Here is a 19,803-nt window from a genome sequence, read left to right on the forward strand (position 1 = left end):
TATATCAAACAAAAAAATTATTTTCTTTTTACATTATTTAATGGTACTAAACTGATTAATAAATTTGTTATTCGGGGGGTGACATAGCTCAGCAGACTAAGAGCCTGCTTAGGCAAGTGCAGGGACCAGGGTGTGATTCTCAGCACCACTTGCCATGCCAGCCCTGCCCCCAGGCATGCTGAGCCAGCCACTGAGACCGGGTGTGGTGACACACGTCTCTAATCCCAGCACTGGTGAGGCTGAAAACAGGAGGATCACTGCAAGTCTGAGTTGCATAGTGAGACCCTGTATGAAATATATAAGAAATAAACTTATTTTTAAACTGAGCATATTGCTATATATTTAGATTATTTTTGACAATTTATGTATTAAAAATCAGCATACAAAAATCTTGTGGAGGATTTCAGTTGTTTTCTCAAGAAAAATTACAAGTAAGCAACATTTTATGGCTTTTCATAATGTTTTCTTATAGCATATTGCCAAATAATTTTCCAGGAAGAGTGTGCAAATTTATAATCCTGTCAAAAATGTAAGGGATAGTCCATTAACAAAATTATTTATAATGTTAGCTATTGTAAAACTAAAGTAATATTTTATGTTTTTTTTTTTAATTTGGAATTTTGTCTTCTTAAATTTTGTCTACATACTGGTAAGCCTAGAATGTTTTTATGTATTTTTGGACTGTTTCTTCTTTTGTGAGTTGCTGCTTATTTCCTTTAACCTATTTCCTGTTTGAGTACTTGTCTTTGTCATAGAATTTTATATATTTTTATATATTTTAAAAATAATAGGGGTCAGGGAGATAGCTCAGTAGAATAAGTGCTTAATTGGCAAGCCCAAGGGCCTGACTTCAATCCCCAGTTCCACAAAAAAAAAAGAAAGAAAGAAAGAAAAAGAAAAATAAAAATAAATAGCATTCTGTCATGTATGTTTAATACATATGTATTTCTAAAAATGCCACTTGGAGCTGGGGAGATGGCTCAGTAGAATAAGTGCTTGCCTTGCGAGCACAAGGGCCTGAGTTCAATCCCTGGTTCCACCAAAATAAAAATGCCATTTGGCTCATAACTTGTATCATGATGATTTTACATACATGCATACAAGTATTTATATAATCATTTCTAGAAAAATTTAATTTTTTCCCACCTTATATTTAAGTTCAGTCTTTTGTACAATAATATTGAATATTCACCTCAACTAATTTTTTAGGGTGCTTAATATTTATACAACTGTAATTAATTTAAATTGTATTGTTCATATCAGATATGAATTTTTTCAGATATGATTTTAATGTAATTTTTTCCACAAACAGTTAAGAACTCCAGGATTTCTGTTTGCTTGTGTGTTTATGGAGAAGTTGTGTGTTGATTTGCATTTCTCTAATTGCCAAAGATGCTGAGCTGTTTTTCATGTACTTACAAGTCATTTATCCTTGCTTTTGAGAAGTGTCATTTTTTAACTCCTTAAAAATTGATCACATCTTTTATTTTGGGGGTCTACTTTTTTTTTAGTTCTTCATATATTCTAGGTATTAGTCTTCTGAAAAGTAGCTTCCAATTTTACAAGTTGTTTTTTCACTGTACTGGTTGTCTCCTTTCCTGCTTAGTAGCTTTTTCATTTGACGTAATCCCATTTGTTGATGCTGGGTATTATTTCTTGTTCAACTGAGGTTCCCTTTAGAAAGTGCTTGCTGATGCCTGTGTCTTGAAGAGTTTATCAGCTGTGTTCCAGGCACTGTAGTCCAGTGTTCCAGGCACTAGTACTCCAATAATGAGCAAAACCCAAGTTCTCATGGAGAACTGTTAGTAGGGAGAAACAGACAACCACAAATGAACAAGCAAGTAGAGAATAAGGCAAGTGGTGACAAGTGTTATGGGAAAGACACTGCAGGATTCCAAGACTAGAAATCCCCATGGGGTTTGCTCAGAAACCCTTGTCTCATTCAATGACAATGGAGTAAACATGTAAGAAAGTGAGGGACTGGATGATGCAGATATTTTGCAAAGAACTCCATTCAAAAGAAGGAGAAAGTACAGAAGCTATGAAACATGGAAGTTCTTTGGAGGAAACCACTGGGGCTTTTATAAAGGCAGAATAGGAGGACAGGACTTATTTTTGCAAAGGATCCTTCCGGCTACAGTTTTGACTGAATACCCAAGATGAGCAAGGACAGAAGCAGGGAGACCAAATGCTGTTGTGCAATCTAGAGTGAGGCTGGCAGGAGGGAGAATAAATAGGAGATGATGTTGGAGGCTTCAAACTCATGTTTTAAATGAAAGCATACATGTGAAAGTGTTGTGTACAGCATGGTTCTATTCAAATGAAAGGAGCCAAGGTGATTGTCATTTTTTATACAAGTCCCATGCCTCTTGGCCCATTATTTCAGGCCCTGCCTGGATGATGTAGCTATGTGGCTGTTTGGTCTTCATTGAAACTAACAGCCATGATGCCTCTAGAAGCCACTTTCTTTCTGCATACCAGAGAGAACGTGCTTCCTGTTCTTTCATTGTTTCTCCTGGCCCATACTCAGTCAGGTACACCATGAAATTCCCTCCACTGCTTCATCATTACTTCTGTTTGTTCTCCACAGTGTTTCTTCTGTTCTTGACACACCATTCTTTTCCTTTTGCCTTTCTCTTGGGGGATCTGGATAATCTGTTTTCAGGCTTAATATTTTCTCTGTCTACCCATCTGTTTGTTTTAGCTTGTTTCTTCCCTCTGCTCTTCTGGCTTCTTTATAGATTCATTTGTTCATAGTTTAAACTCCATGACACTGTTTTGTTCATCCTCTCAGCTACCACAATATATTATTCTCCATCTATCATAGAAAGAGCCCCAGTGCTCCCTGAATTTAACTAAACCTTCCTGTCTCAACAAGATTTTCTGTTGTGCATTCAAGTCTTGAATCTGCCCATCTTCCTTGTTTATGGTGTGAAGATATTGTTTGTAAGCAAGCCATGCACAGGAGATCTAATCGTTTGCTCTTTTGTCCTTCCAAATGCCTCAGTATGATTTCATGGCCTATTGCTCCAGAAGTAGGCTCAATCAGCAAGCATTCATTGAGCTCTGTGTGACCAGTGTGCTCAGGACAGTGGGAGATACCAAAGGGTACACAAAGTGGACCAGGGCTCTGGGGTTTTTGTGACCTCAGTGGAGATGTCCCACTAATGTGTATTTATTATGCACTCGCTGCAACACAAGCATTGTGCTAGAAACTAGTATGCAACATGAATTAAAAAAAAAACAAATATCTATCTTTATAGAGCTTATAGTCTAACAAGGGAGAGACACATGTTAAAAATTATTTACAGTGCAATCAAATATGTACAAAATGCTGTGGGAGCACAGAGGAGTAAAGGGATTAGCTCTGCCTCAGGTAATTGTGGAAAGCTTCACAGAGATGGTGATATTTAAAATGGGAGTTTAATAAATTAGTGTTAATTAAGCAGAGAATTAATAATAAAAGCTAATATTTATTGAGTTCTTATGAGGTTTCAAGCCCTGCTATGTGCTTGTAAATGAACTCATTTAAGCCTCACAATAACCCTAAGATACAAGATACTTGTGTTGTTCCTATTCTACTGATTAAGAAATTGGCAGAGAGGTTAAGTAACTTTCCCAAGAATGCATGGGTAGAAAAGTACCAAAGCCAAGACTTGATTCTTAAGTCTCGTTTCAGAACCTGGGCTCATAAGCCTATCACCTGCTGACATTCCCATGAAAACAAAACAAAGCCCAAGGGGCAGGGGAAGGTGACTCTTCAGGGACTTCAGCATAGTTGCAAAGCATAGTGTTTGCACACAGTAGCATGGCGGCCACGTCCATACACAATCCCTGAACCAAGCACATAGTGTTGTCAACGTGAGCACCTCCTTCTTTTGTTACACAAGAATTCACAGAAAAGATAGAACTAAGAAGCAATAATGAGGCACTGAGCTCTGTTTTTGATAAGTCTTAGCAATACAATTGTAAAGAGTCTGCTATTAGACTGAGTGCACCACTACTTTGAAGAGCACCAAGAGAGATGAGTCCCAGGGCTCCATGATGTAGTCCCAGAAAGTCACTAAGAACCAAACATCTTTGCTAGGTCTGGTGCTACTCTGCTCCTACCTGACCATGGGAGCTGACAGCTGATCTCCAGGGCCATGAGTCCTACCAGCTAATGCCCTGCAGCCCTGGGGATAGGCCTGACACCCAGCTGATTTTCTCTTTGTCAACTCCACATTTTGACAGTGTTTGCCATGTGTATGGAGCTACTGATTCTGTAGAGGAAACATACAAAAAAACAAAAAAACAGATGCTGAGGAAGGCAAGAGTAGTCAAAACCTGTGCTGGAAGGCTAAAGGAACAAAATGAGATAGAAGAAAAGAGGCCTGCATCGTGCAATGGGCAGAAAGATGAGCCCCTGACATTTTGCCTAGGTTCACCGGTAATGGCAAAAAGAAATCAGGCCAGGCCTCCTCTAGGAGGTCCTTTTGTCTCCTTGCTGAAAACAACTCACGTGACAGTGTGCACACTTGGCCCAGCCAAATGAGGACCCTGCCTTATTCCCCGGCAGTAAATAGCAGAGGCTTGAGAGTATGCCAAGGCTTATAAAGTCCCATGAATGTCTCCCACTTCTGTTGATATATCTGAGAATAAATTCTCATTTTCTTTATGAAGCCAGAAATGTATCTCTAACGTCTGTGAATTTCTGGGTAGGAAAATGAATGGTTTAGGGCTACTAGTGATGTTTTCATCTCTTCTTCCTGCTGCTTCTAGTAAGAGACGGACTGCATCTCATAAGACTGGCAAGACAGTGTTGGCAGGAGACCCGTCAGCCTGATCGAGTGGTTTATTATTTCAATTGAATTGTGAAAAGAAAGAGAAAAGTACTCAGATAAAACTGTAAGACCATATTAGATACAAAAGAGCACAAAGGGGAAGAAGGCATAGAAAGAAAAATTGCGCAGGACTTGCCCAGCAATTTTCAGTATGATACCAGAAAAACAGGCCAGGGGCAGCATTAATATTCTCAGTTGTCTGTACACAACAAATAACAGATGAAAAATTATCAAACTACACTTTAAAAACTGTACAGAATTTGGTAAAAAAAATAATAATAATAATAGTCTCCTAAATCTTATGGGGATTTGTTGGGACATAGCACCTGACTGGACTGTGGCAATGGAAAAGCATGTCTTGAGTAGAACATATAAGCCTGATAGAAGGGTTACAGGAGGACCGATGCATCCAAAAGTCGAAGACTAGCCTGGAAATCCAGAAACCTGAAGATGGAGTACCAAGGAAACAGCTGCAGAAAGTGAAATGAAAGAAAATAGAAATGTTATCCTGGGTCTACATCTGAGACTTTTTTTAACCAGGTGCTTGAGATAGACAGGCAAGATAGAGTAGTGAGGTGACCCTATAGAGCTCAGATGAAAATCCCACTCCAACAAAAGCAAAACATCTGAAAAATTATTGACTTTCCTTGTCATCAATTTAATCTCAATTGGAGATAGCTTAGGGAAGATAGCTTAGGGGAATAAGTGCTTGCCTGGTAAGTGCAGGGGCCTGAGTTCAATTCCCAGTTCTGTGAAGAAGAAAAAAACAAAAAACAAACTTAATCTCAAAAGAGAGAGAAGGGGCATAAAGGCAGAGACAGATACAGAGACAGAGACTGAGAGGAACAGAGAGACAAAGAGGAACAGAGACAGACAACAGATTCATGTATTTGGTTATTTCTGGCTCCATGTTAAAAAAAAATCTGTGAAAAATGACAGATAAAGGAGTCTTGACAGTGACTAGGGTTCGATCCCCACGTGCTGTGCTGGCCCTGCCCCCTGGGGCACACTGAGAAGGAGACTGAGACTGGGTGGAGTGGTGCTCGCCTGTAATCCCAGCTCTTGTGAGCCTGAAAACAGGAGAATCACTGTGGGTCTGATCTACGTAGTGAGACCCTGTAGACCCTTACTAGATACATAAAAAAGGGGTCTTGAATGCAGAGGCCATCCTATGTTAAGTTTATTAGGCAAAAAAAGGAAGTCTGAACTTAGACATGCAAGTGTTTCCTCCATCTAATCTTAAGAAGTTCAAAGGAAACAATAGCTACAATCCTATAGTCAACAACTCTAAGTTGAAGATAGGACACAAATAAAGATGTCAAAACAGAAATTTGAGGATATAATCAGTAAGTTTCACAAGAGTAAGATTGCTATGGTTTGTATCAAGGTATGCCCCAAAGCCCCATGCAGTCACCGGCAGCATATGGAGTTGTGACTGATTCATGATCCAGTGCTGGTGTTACGGGTTTGAGTGCCCTGGGGCAAAAACTGTGCATTACAACGTGAGGAGGGTAGAGAGGCTGGCTAGCTGCCTGGGCTGCGGCTTCTCTTTTTGCTCTCTGCTCTTTGCTGCCACCATGAATGGTTGCTTTCTGCCATTGGAGCCAGCTGAGTATAGACTGAAACCTCCACTGATTGTGAGCTAAATAAACCTTTCCTTCCTTCATTTTGGGTGTCAGGTATTTTGTCTCAGCAACAAGAGAGGAGGAACTAGGCAAAAATAAAGGTTAAGCATTTAGGTAATTTAGTGTTCAGTAGTCTTGTAAGAAAATGCAGATCAAGGGCCGGGGAGATGGCTCAGTGGAATAAGCGCTTCCCTGGCAAGCACAAGGGCCTGAGTTCAATCCTCGGTTTCAAAAAAAAAGAAAGAAAATGCAGATCACATTAACAATGCTGAAGATTAAAAAAAAATCAAGATTTAAGGATAGGTTAGAAATACTAAAACTTCAAGTGTTTTGTGCTTAGAGGAAATATTAGGAAAAAACTGAAATTTAATTCTCTCTATTAAAGTAAAAAAGAAAGAAAAATACACCCATTACTTAGAGCAGATGGCATATTGTTAAATTATAATTAGAGAGAACTGTTCCAGTCCTATTATGTTTCCTGGCATCCTCTTACAGTTCTTAGAACTGAAAAGGGTATAGAAAATATATCTGAGAGTTAGAACCTAAGATAGGGAACGAGGTAATGAAATCACACCCAGCTTCATTAAATCAGCCTAAAGCCAAAGGGTCCTGAGCCTACCCTACATGAAAGAATGCGCTGATGAGGGCCCAGATCTGGCTGGATCATTATGGTCCTGCAAGCTTCACCCACCTGTCTCACACTAGATTCACCCTTGCGCTCTCCCCTCTCTCACCACTTTTACCTTATTCTGTTCTATCTCTTGGGTTAAATGTTTCTATGACCTTTTCTGACCAACCTGCTACTCATTTTCTGAAGCATAATTTGTCTCAGCATATTTAACTGAATCCTCACCAGACAGACACTGAATCCATGCTCAACACCCCTTTTTCTAAGTATGCAGCTGCCTCCTTATCTCTTACAGGGGAAAACATTATGTGAACATGAAGAATAAAGTCATCCTCTATTTTGGAAAGCACTTGTGTATAAGATTTTATAACACACTGCTGAAAAATAAATATTGCTCTAGGTTCTTTAAAAAAAAAAAAAGAAATAAAATGTGATTATGGAAGGTTTTTAATGGTTTTGACAGAAAAAGTAGAACTAGACCAAAAAGATTGAGACCTAATCCCCATGGAATTCTACAAAGATCATTAAACTTTTGACTTGGGAACATTAATAAAGGAAGAAGTTATTAAGAATCATCATAAATGCAGAGAGAGCAAACCAAATTATCTCATTTCCTATTTTGATGGGTTTATTAGACAAAGAGTGAATATGGAGTAAAATGATAAGAAAATGTGACACTGATAATCGTACAGATAAGGAAATAGCAGCTATTAAACAGCTACACCCACATAATTTAAATAGTGAATCCCTTTGGTTAGAAGTCTTAGTAATTGCCCATGAGACACTGTCCTTGGTCCTGGCCTTTGAAGGGCACCTTCCTACAGGAATTGTAGAAAATATGCCAATCAAATGTGAAGATGGCTTGCATCTAAAAAGAACAGCTAGCATGCCAGATAACAACTGCAGTTTCAAAATAATTCAGTCATCTATAAAAAATAGGTCAAAAATTAATAAATTGATATTAATCATAGTGAAGGAAGAATGAAACATTAGAGATGGGGTCGCGTCCCTATAGTTCTTCGTTGGTCCTAAACTTTATATCAAACAGAAATATTGACTGATATATCTTCTCTTTAAAACTTTTGATCATCCGGAACAAATAATTGATAAAGTTGTGATTCTGAAATTCTACAGTCCTTTGTAATTCTACTTCTGTGGACACCAACATTAAAATAAAAGGTGTCATTGCTAATTTAAAGGATTTGGCACCACAATCTCTGTGCATGCATCTACACATACACAAGGCCAGGATTCAGGGATGTCTACAACAGATTGTTCCACCTTATATATCTAAACCCTGTGTGAATGAATGACTACAGGCTTCCTACTCTCTACAGACAAATGCTTATCCAAGAGGGGCTGGGCAGCCACATGCCCTTCACTGATTAGATGCATCTTTTGGCAAACTCCAAACTCCAGGACATGTACTCAGAGGTATTCTAAGCTCTCAGTATACCTGAAGACTTTGGATTTTAAACAAATGTCCACGTCTTCATCCACATAGAATGATATTCATTATCTTTGATAGCTTTTCTCAAAATGATTTAAAGTGCTTGTATTCTTTTATCCTCTCCAGATTAAAAAAAATACAATTATCCTAAAGAACTACGGTGAATGAGGAATGAGTTCTTAACGCCATATGCTAATAACTTCTAAAGGCTCCAAAGACCTTTTTGTAAAAAGAATAAAATGTGGTTTCACATTAAACAATGATGTTCTTAAATGACAACAGAAAATCTCTAATATCAAGTAAAAACTCATGTTTAATATGTGCAGAACATGGACTTGGTTTTTACAATAAAATTTCTTGTGCATGTATGTTCCTTTGCAAAAGCTTTATACATTTAATGTCTGTCTAGGGAGGGTTCTAATTAGTAACTTTTAATATTTATTGGTGGATTCAGTTACCACAATCTGATTAAGTAAAACAAGTGTTTTGAATGATTTTTAATAGATTGATAAATTATTTTCTATCATACATAAATAATCTTTTACAAAAAATACCTTATTTGTCTCATTCATTTGATATCTTAAAATACTATAAGAAAATATTAAACATATCTAGATTCCTTGACTGACCTTTATATGTAAAATGCACACCTTAACAAGAATGTTCAGTAAAATAGTTACAACCCCATCTATATGTCTACTATTATGTTTAATTCATAGGGATACAAGAGACATCTTTACTAAACCAATATTTGAGTGCCCCTATGTTTCAGTGATCTACAGGGACAAGAAAATGCTACATGATACAAAGGCAAATAAAGTCTACTGAAAGAACATGACACAAAGAACTAGATGCAGACAATATCTTTGCATGAAACAGAACATTCTAAATAGAAAGTAACAAATGAGTCAGCACAGCAGAGTCCTTCTGGTCATTGCTTTGAATACCTGCTACATCACTTACCTGATTTTATGTGTTACAATGCAGTCACCTCATAATCCATGACATGAATGAGGTTTCAAGAGAACATTGCAGTACTGGCCTAGCATATAGTAAGTATTTCAGAAGTTATCTGTTATCAATCATTACTTCCACATAATAGCTAAGATCATGGGAGAGAAAGAGGGCAGAGGAGAAGAAAAGAAGAAGAAAGAGGAGAGGAGAGGAAAAGAGGGAAGGGGAAGAACAGAAGGGAGGAGAGAGGATAGGAGGAGAGGAAAGGGAAAGAGAGAGGGAAGGAGAGAGAAAAATGCAGGAAGAACCCATATATAAAACTTTTCTGGGACCAGCAAGCTAGCTCATCAGTCTAAAGTGCCTGCTTAGGCAAGCTTAGGCAGGTGCAGAGGACTGAGGTTCAATCCCTAGCACCACATGCTACACCAGCCACACCCCATGAGCTGTTAAATAAATAAATAAATAAATAAATAAATAAATCTAAGTGAAGTTGGGAAGAAAGGGTATTTTTTTTAATGTATTTAGTACAGGGTCCACAGGGTCTCACTACACAGTTCAAACTCATAGTGATCCTCCTTTTTCCAGCCTCCCAAAAGCTGGGATTATAGGCGCCCACCACTATGCCCAGTCTCAGTCACCTTCTCAGCCTGCCCCAGGACCAGCACCACATGTGGAGCCCGGGATCAAACCCTGCATCTGCCAAAGCAGTTACTTTAATCTGCTGAGCTATCTGGTTGGCCCTTAGAAAAGGTATTTTAGAGAGATAACTTAGCGTAAAATTGGATGGCTCAGTACATCCTCAGATGAGTCATTGAAAAAGTGTACCCAGGTGTAACTGAAGTGCATAGTGTTTGGAAGTAAAAAATAAGATAAACGAAAGACAACTTGGGAGAAAACCTAAAATGTCAACATGGTAAGTCCATGTGCTTCATTCCACAAATATTCAATAATGCACTGAGAAATTCACAACCTTTTTTTTTTTTTTTTTTTTTTTTGTACCAGAGATTGAACTCAGGGCCTTGAGCTTGCCAAGCAAGCACTTGTTCTATTGAGCTATCTCCTTGGCCCCTACAACCTTAATTAAGAGGGCACCCTTCTTCAGGGTAGGATAGGAAACAAAAGCATGTGAAAGTAAAACTGACCCACACAGGATCTTACAACTGCATGGAAAGTGATTGGAAGTTACTGAAACATGTCTGAAGATGGTGGTAGACATACAAAGAAGAGTCAAAAGATTTTGCAGGTCCAGAACTCAGAAGATCTGACCACAGATGAGATACTAGAGCAGGGAGAAATTGCAATAAAACAATCTCCATGACTGGAGAAAAATATATAATTCTAATCACAAAGTTGAAGTAATATGAAAGAAAATCCAGATTTCTGGTTTTTTTGTTTTGTTTTGCCTTGTTTTTTATACTTTTAGGGAAGGATCTACAGGGTGTTCAGGGTCTCACTACTAGATCCACATCGTAGTGATTCGCCTGTTTACAGCCTCACAAAAACTGGGATTACAGGCATGCGCCACCATACCCAGTCTCAATCCCTGTCTCAGCATGCCCTGGGGGCAAGGCCAGCACTACAGGCCCAGGGGATCGAACCCTTGGCCCCTGTATCTGCGTGCAGGGGCTTTAATTTGCTGAGCTATTTGGACAGCCCAGCTTTCTGTTCTTAATAGTGGTGAATTTTGCAGTACCAACTTCTAGTGACAATACTCATGTCGCTGATAAATGTAGACCTTGAGCTTCTGAGAGTAACTCAGAATAGAGATATTGCTTTGGACGCCAAGTGCCCATCTACAAGTAGTTGAAATTGTAACCTCAACATGCTGAAAAGGAAGTAGAAAAGAGAGAGCGGGATGTTTTCTATCTTCAGCATGAGCGTACACAAATGAACTGTATAAATACTGTGAACTGTGCCTCAGCTTGAAAGCTCATGGTAATGAGCGTATTGTCATGGAGAGCTCAAGTAGGAAAAAGTGAAAAGGGTAACCAAGGTCATAAAAAGAACTGCAGAAAATAAAATACCAAAGAGAATATAGAAAGATGGCTTTAAGTGAGAGTGAGACCTCTCGAAACGCGGACCTTGAATTCAAACAACAGATTCTCATTTCAAAAGTTAAAAACAAAAGCACAGAGTCTTGACAGCATATTAATTTGACAAACATTGTTACATTCTTCCATTTTGTTTCTTGAAACAAAATGTTTCATATTGTTGATGAAACAACCTCTGTACCACATTCATTCAGCTTCTTTCCAATTAATACGGAAAACAAAGGGATGTGCAACTGCCTCAAAGATCTTCAGGGGTGAAGGAAAAAAAATTGCAGTTCTTTAAAAATGAAAGAGCATCTATTTGCTTTAACTATTGGATCAATTGATTAATTAACATACATTAGCATTTTTAATATTGAAATATATTCTTCCAGACAAGATAAGTGAGTGATATCTAAGCACATTTCGGAATGAAAATTTAGGATCTAAATCCATCGATATGGATGAATAGCAGCATAACTTTATTCCCCTAATCCCTTGTCTACTATAAGAGCATAACCTTTTACCATTTCACCTTCCTTTTAGAACCTTCCAGCCTAAATACTGAGAAAAAGTAAGACACTGCAACTGAAAGACACATTACACACTTTCTTTTGCCCAGGGAAACTCCTTTGTCGGATATCCAGTAGAACACTGCTCAAAAGCAGTTAGTTACATCTTCTGTTTCTAAGCTAAGCATACATATACCCGTAGTTCAGAAATGCTTAAGTTATGATTATTATAGAAAGCTTATCTATGAAAATATAATACCCAGTATCTCCTGTGTTAACACAATGCAGCTTTACAAGGAGTGATGAAAATGTCCAGTGAATGTTTAAATTTTTCAAAAACTTATTACAGTAAAAGACAATTTGCTATTCATCTCTGTCAGAACAGTCTCCCTCCCTTTGAACACATGTGTCCTACCATGCCTGCCACTGTCGGAAACAATTCTTTTTTAGGAGTGTCTTTGTGTCTCTAGTCCTTATGACATATATGGAGAATGCTGCTTCAAATGCCATCTAGTAGAAAGGCAGCTGATAAAAACATGGTCTGTCCTCATCCAATTCCTACACCAGATCCGGCATCATACAACTTCTCGCTCCACTCAAAGTCAAAATGAACCTGAAAAATAAATAGTTTGAATCCACTGAGGACATTGAAGTGGACATGCCAGCAAGAGGCAGTATTTTAAAGAGGACCTAAGGCAATGTGGCTGTTCGGATCATAAATTTTCTTTAGTTTAAACATTCACCATATTTCCCAATCATACTCAATAAAACAAATTACCACACAAAAATGTTTTAAAATAACCAGTGGGATAATTCAGTGCCTGTCTATTAGGATGTAATCGGAAAAGCACTGCAGCACCTTGGAGCGTTTGGCGAATTGAGCACCACAGAGCAGGTTGTGGCTATGATTGATGAAGAAATGTGCATCAACTGTGGTAAATGCTACATGACCTGCAACGACTCTGGCTACCAGGTAAAGAACTTGCTGGAATTAGGATATTATGAAGCAGCTTTCTGCTGATTTGGGGGGCGGAAAACACCTTCTGTTGCTAATTGTGTGATTGAATTCAGATGTGACAAATATTGCTTCTCCTCAGAAGTACGTCTTTCTGCTCTTTCATCTTTATAGTACAGATGATTTTTTTTTGAGGAAAGCTGTAACTTACACTAACTATACCACTATTGGCGTATAGTATTATTTTAATATCATTTCATTACCCATAAAATTGGAGGAAGAAGCCCCAAGGAAAAGAGATATTCACACAAAATTATGGACATTAGGAAAGTATTATGTTTAGTACCTGGGGAAAGGAGAGAAACTAGCATTTATTACCATTACTCTGAAAGTAATTGATTCCTCAGCCTCGAGAGAATGTTCTTTCTATATTGATTGGACTTTTACTACAGTAAGAAATGAAAAATACTTTCCTACCAACTGGTTGTGAATTGTGTCCCAGAAATGCCTTGGTTGCTGGAAGTCAATGATATGTACCGTTGTCACATGACGTGACTCATAGGTACTTTTCTGATCCTCACTCCTGAACTGAGGGTCTGTCACAGGGCAAAAAAGAGAAAGGAGCAACTGTGCTCCTCTAATGGTGTAGTATTCTTGGAAACACGTCCAATGAACTTCTCTTTGACTTTTGTTTCTTTCATGTATTCCTTATACTGAATATATCAACTGTCTTTTATTAGAATCATGTAATTACTTCAACTGGTTGAATTTTAGAAATGCATTATAAAAGAGCTTATCATATTGCCTTTAAACATAAATTTTTCCTTGAATTCTTTATTCAATGTACAAATTTAAAACTGATTTTTAAGATATGGAATTTAGAGAAAGCAAATATTAAAACTTAAGCTGATGAACTACTAAAAGTTGCTGAAAACTACAGTATAGTATAATTTTATGAAAATATAAATTATAAAGAATTGTAAAACTAAAAATAAGGTCTTTTAAGAAATTATAAATTAAATTTTCTACCTAAGTAATGAAATATTCCATCTTTAAAAAGTGAAATCCTACAACTGTGACATTGTTGGGATTTTTAATGCTGTACATCAAATCATAGAAGTTAGAGCTTACACTCTGAGAGTCTAGATTTAGTATAAGGTAGCAGTGAGGTTCTTTTAATGAGAAAAATCATAATAATGCAATGGAAAAGATGAAGAAAGACCTTTGACATTTCTGCCTCAAAAGAGAAAAATAAAAAGTAAAAATCTTCAGTTGAATTTAAAATTTGCTTGTTTACAGGTCTTCAAAGTGTAACATTTCTAAGTATAAGTACTTTCACTTTTATCAATAACTTCATTGAATTGCTACTTAAAAAATAAAGATATGTTTAAAAAAAAGAGAAATCATTCATACTCCTTTAGTCAGCAATTGATATGTTTTACAAACATGTCAATAACTTTTGTGGCCAAATGATTTGTTGTAGCTATAGTTCTTGTACAATTCAAATAGGTTAGTTCAAATACGATTATAGTATTTCAAATATGACTCTAGTTCAAATATGATTATATCCTTAAAAATCAAAAACAATGTGTTAAGCAACATAACTGATTTAATCTGGAAAGATCATTTTTCTCTTTTACTCCAATAAATGTAGAAAATAATGAGAATGTTTTAAACAACAACATGTATGTGCTGGGCTCTCCATAGCCACAAGCTCCACATCCATGGGGTCAACCATCTCTGGATCATAAACCTTGAGGGACAAAAATGTCATTCCTAATAAACACAAATGAACTTTTTCTTGTCATTCCCTAAAAATGTATTATAACCACTACACACATAGCATTTTCTTTGTGTTAGTTATTATAAGCAATCTGGAGACGTTTTGGAATGATGTGCATAAATTAGATACAAATATGATGCCATTTGATATGCATCAATTGAGCATTCACGGATTCTGACATACATAGGAGGTCTTGCAATTAATCCCCAGTGAGCACCCAGGGATGACTGTACATAGTCAACTGGATTTAGCAGAACTAACTCACACAATTATTTGAAACTACAAGATTTTCAGACTTGACCACAAGGAGAAAGTGGACTGAGACACTTACTGTCCCTAAGCTGTCTCCGTGTGTTCCACATTCTAGTGGATCCTTGGTGTTTGATCTGCAAGTGAGTGTGTGCTACGATGTGCCCTCTGCCACATGTCCCCCACAGAGATGCCCAGAGGTGCTTTCTGGGTGGGAAAGCCTATCCCTTCCACTGAAGACTGATGTGTTAGTTCCACTATTAAAATACTTGTAATACACATATAATCAGTGTTATGATTTACATTTTTTTAAAAAGCCTCAACCTTCATTCCACACTGGGTATCTGTATTGGCTATTCTAAACTGCTTTATTTTGTGGGGAGGAAGGCAGGCAGGCAGACAGGCAGAAAGGAAGTTGCATATTTCTCAAAATCCTGCACAGTTTCACAGCTGGTGACCTTTCGCTGGTTCAGAAGTCTAAGGAGTGTCAGGGCCAGGACTGGATATGCCCTATCTTGTCTCTCCTTTTAGTGCTTCCTTCCTGGCATGGTGACACAATGCCTAGAATTGGCTGGAAGGTTCTCAAAACTCAAAGAACTTAAAGTACTTTTTGTCAACTGTTTTCTTCTACAAACTGCGTACATTACTTGAAATCAAATCAGATGTGTTCACTGTCCTATCTGAGAGGAGCCTTTTTGCACAAAAAGTGTGAGAAAGAAAAGAAGATTGTGTTAAACCACTATGTGCAGATAGAGAACACCCTGCCCTGCCAGCGCTGGCGAGAGCCCAGCTCTGCCCAGAGCAAAGAAGACCAGAGGGCTATGGTGTGAGGCAACGATGCCTCGCACAGTGAAGGAAAATGCCTCCATGGAATTTTAAATGTTGTGTTTTTAATTTAAAAAGACTTGGTTTTTTTTCTCTCTCTCTCTCTCTCTCATTCTCCCACTGCTTCAGCTGTTGCTATAGTTTCTCTAAAATGCTGGACATAGTTGTCTCAGACTATAGTTCCATTGCAGTAAGAAAAATGTTGACGCTGAAATGGGGACATTCCTGACCCTGGTGGGCAATAGTGTTCACACTCCTCTTTTCTATTTACAGGCTATCCGGTTTGATCCAGAAACCCACCTGCCCACCATTACTGACATGTGTACAGGCTGTACTCTCTGTCTCAGTGTCTGCCCTATTATCGACTGCATCAAAATGGTTTCCAGGACAACACCTTATGAACCAAAGAGAGGCTTACCCTTAGCTGTGAAGCCAGTTTGTTAAGGTGATTTGCAAGACAGTTGCTGTGAACTTTGATGTAACCTCCATATGCTGATCTTTTAAAATTGTGATCATTAGGTTTTTTCCAAATTAAAGATATGTAAAATTCCTAAAAAGATTTCTGGATTTAAAAACATGCATAGTGCCAGTGACCAATTATTGGTCATAAAATGAAATAATTTTTTTCTGAGGATTGCTGTTAAATTACTGTGGAGTAGTTAATTGGATGTTCGCTGTCAGTTGTCTATTGTGAAAAATTAACTTTTTCATGGCAATTAGTGTGACAATTTCCAAATTGCCCAATATTGTGCTCCATCTTTAATTTCTAATTGTAAGCGAAATTAAGTATTTTGAAACAAAGTACACCTCAGCATACTAGAAAGTGTTTCCAAGGAAACATTTTATAATTAAAAATTACCTGTAATTTTTGTACTGTTCCTAGAAAATGTAATTCACTCCACAGAGTATGAATGAAGAAAATCAAATAATTATTTAGTGAGACAGGCAAACAAAGGCCAAAAAAGGGTTTGTAGGACTGTATGAAGGGCTGCTCATCGAAATGACTTCTTTTGGGAACTGGATGCTAAAAGTAATAAACCTTATTTATCACTCATGCCTGAAATACCTGTCCAAACTGCTCAGCAATGGGCCACACATTTTTCTTTAAATATTGAGATTATGCTCCTAGTGAAATAAGATGCTAGGGTGCAGCTCTGGTTAATGCCGCTCTTCCCCTGTGCTCTGAGCTGCTCTTTGCTTTTAATAGTACTTTCATGATTACAGCAATTAATGTTCAAACAAAGCCCAAATTACACGGTGCTGAGTCATGTACTTCATTATTCAAGAATAAAAAATATAGTATTGGTAAAATAGATGCAGTGTACAAAACCAGTTTGACTACTTTTCTATTTTAGTGTTTGTGATTAATGTCAAAAGTAATGGAATAAATATCCATATTTTTCTGAATATTGATAATATTTTCTGCTTCTCTATTTTCATAATCAATAGAACTGCTAAGTACATGTATCTCTTCATGGAATATTTTTATTTGAATCCAAATAAAATCTGAAAGTAATCTGCAGTGTATTTCTACAACAAATGCAAGATCTAGAAATGCTACTTACCATGATATTTGTATGATTTAATAATATCAAATTAAAAAAAACCATAAGGCATTTTAAATATGGTCTTTTTCCTTCTTTGCAAATACAACCTCATGTCAGTGATTTAGACTTTAAGGTAGAACAGATTTTGGTTGGTCCTACAGTGAATTCTACACAAATGCATATTAATTCAAATCTAATGAGAGGGATGGCAGAATATTTCTTCAAATGTTTCATTTCCTGTCCATCTTACACTCTTTCTCTATAGAATCCAAACACTCTGCCAGAATGTATCTTGCACAGGAAACAAATCAGGTTTTTTTTCTGTAACAGTCAATGGCAAAATCAAGTGGGACATATCTCTCTGTCTGAAGGTGCCATCCTGATTCTAGGAGACATCCGTCACTTAATATTACTCCTTGGAGAGGTCTGTGATATTCACGACTCATAAAAGATCCTTTGCACCATCGCCTTGGGGAGGGATCAGAGCTTTTGGAGGTAGTAGCACTTAGCAAAGACTTCCAGTTTTCTGGAAAAGAAATGTTCCTAAGCTCCATGGATACCATCGTGATGCTCCATTCTTATCTGGTTCTAAAAGAGTTTGACCTTGGACTTCATCCACTCTCTGGATTTTATGACTGACCTCCCATGACATGACTGTGTCCTCCTCAAAGCCCTGGCTGCAAGGCAGAGACTCTGTTGAAAAATAAGAAAAAGTATGGCTCTTGCATTCTTTTATCTGAAAGAGAAGAAACAGTGCTTTATCTCTTTTTACAAACCACTTGGGGACAAGTAGGAGTGACCAAGGCCTTGAATGAAGAAGGCCATGCAATTTTTTTTTTCCAGAACCAATCTGAACTCAGGCCCTTGCCAGGCAAATTCTTATTCTACTGAGATATCTCCCCAGCCCCAAATTCTGATTTTATATTAGTTTTTTTATACATATTTCCTTGTATTGTGTTTACTTGTTACTTTGCAGTAAAAAGATTTTCTTAATCCATGGCACTCATAGAGTACTGCTCAATTTTGCCTGAGTGGCCTGCAGACAAGCTCAGAAGAGAGGAAGCACAACAATCCCATTCCTCCCATGGCTTTCACACAAGTGTGCCTGGATGCCCTGGCTGGGACATAGGACCAGACTAGAGAATGCAGTGCATGAGCACTTCCTACCTAACCTCTAAGACACTGCAGAATGTTCTACTGTGTGGTAGTTAGTTTCATGCATAGACTCAGCTGGACCTCCGTACCCAGATAGTTTGTGAAGTGCTAGTCTAAATGTTTCTGTAGGGGGGTTTAGTTCACGATTTATATTTAAGTTGGTGGAATCTTAAGTAAACTGCCTCCCTGATGTGTGTAGCCATCATTCAATCAGCAGAACCCCTGACTAGACCAAAGGCTGCCCTTACTCAAGGAAGGAACTCTCCCTCATACACCTTCAAACCCCACTGGCTCTTCCTGGTTCCTCATCAGACTGGCTTTGGATTTGAACCATAATTTTCTCCTGAGTCTCCAACCTGCTGACACACACTATCAAATGTCAAACTCGCAAAGCTTCTGCAATTGTATAAGCTAACTCCTCAGAATTTCCTAATTAATTAAATTCTACTGGTTCCATTTCTCTGGAGAATCTTGACCAATGCAACACTATTATTTCATTTGAGTGTTACAAGGATCAAAGGTAGTTGCTATCATTTTTGTCCAATGAGTGAAGACATCAGCACTTATAGATCTAAGTAACTTTTTCAAGATCATACAGATAAGTGTGCTTTAGATGTCCTTGGTTATGTCCAATATACCATCTGCCTTTCTTCCCTTGTTCATCTAGCTATTCATTCAACAAATATTTATCACATTTCTACTACATACCAAGTACTTGACTAGAGCTGACAGTGTAAACCCAAATAAACAATGTTCCTTGTCTTAATTAGTTTTAGTTGCTAAATAAAAATGCCATAGAATAAGTGGCTTTGAAAAAATGAATTTTTCACTGTTCTAGAGGCCAAGAAAGTCCAAGATCAAAGCTCCAGCTCATGTAGTATCTGGTGATGAACAGTCGCCCTGCTCATAGCTGGCATTTCTCACCATCACCTCACCTATTGTAAAAGGGCAGTAAGGGTTGAATAAGCTCCCTAAGCCGATTTATAAGGGCTCTAATTCACTTAAGATTGCTCCACCTTCATGACCCAATCACCTCCACAAAGCCCTGTTTCTTAATTCTATCACCTTAGGAAGTGATCTGCAGCAGCATATGAGTTTGGTGGATACACAAACAGAACATAACACCCCCTAACTTCAAGGCACCTAGAGGGCACCAGGGAAATAGGTATATAACAGTTTTATGTCACATGTGGTAAGTGCTGGGAAAGCAGTCGTGAGAGAAGAAGTGTCTAAAGCGTACTCTCTTGACAGGGTGATGATTAAGCCA

At 37.8% G+C, this 19,803-nt stretch overlaps 1 protein-coding gene across 2 annotated transcripts in view; it reads left to right on the forward strand.

Annotated features, from left to right (window-relative positions):
* Dpyd (dihydropyrimidine dehydrogenase) overlaps positions 1 to 17,457 on the forward strand; it is a 978,184-nt gene extending 960,727 nt beyond the window's left edge. The window contains exons 22-23 of one of the 2 annotated variants that reach the window (XM_023720254.1): positions 12,855 to 12,995; positions 16,108 to 17,457. In XM_023720254.1, coding sequence (XP_023576022.1) covers positions 12,855 to 12,995; positions 16,108 to 16,278 — 312 coding nt within the window. In that variant the 3' untranslated portion in view covers positions 16,279 to 17,457. Of the gene's footprint in view, positions 1 to 2,386; positions 2,516 to 12,854; positions 12,996 to 16,107 lie in introns of those variants that run through there. The other variant, XM_023720255.1, reaches the window with a different exon arrangement.
* The last annotated feature ends 2,346 nt before the right edge of the window (positions 17,458 to 19,803 follow it).

The sequence above is a fragment of the Octodon degus genome, unplaced genomic scaffold (assembly GCF_000260255.1).
Source record: "Octodon degus isolate 3935 unplaced genomic scaffold, OctDeg1.0 scaffold00074, whole genome shotgun sequence".
NCBI lineage: Eukaryota > Metazoa > Chordata > Mammalia > Rodentia > Octodontidae > Octodon > Octodon degus.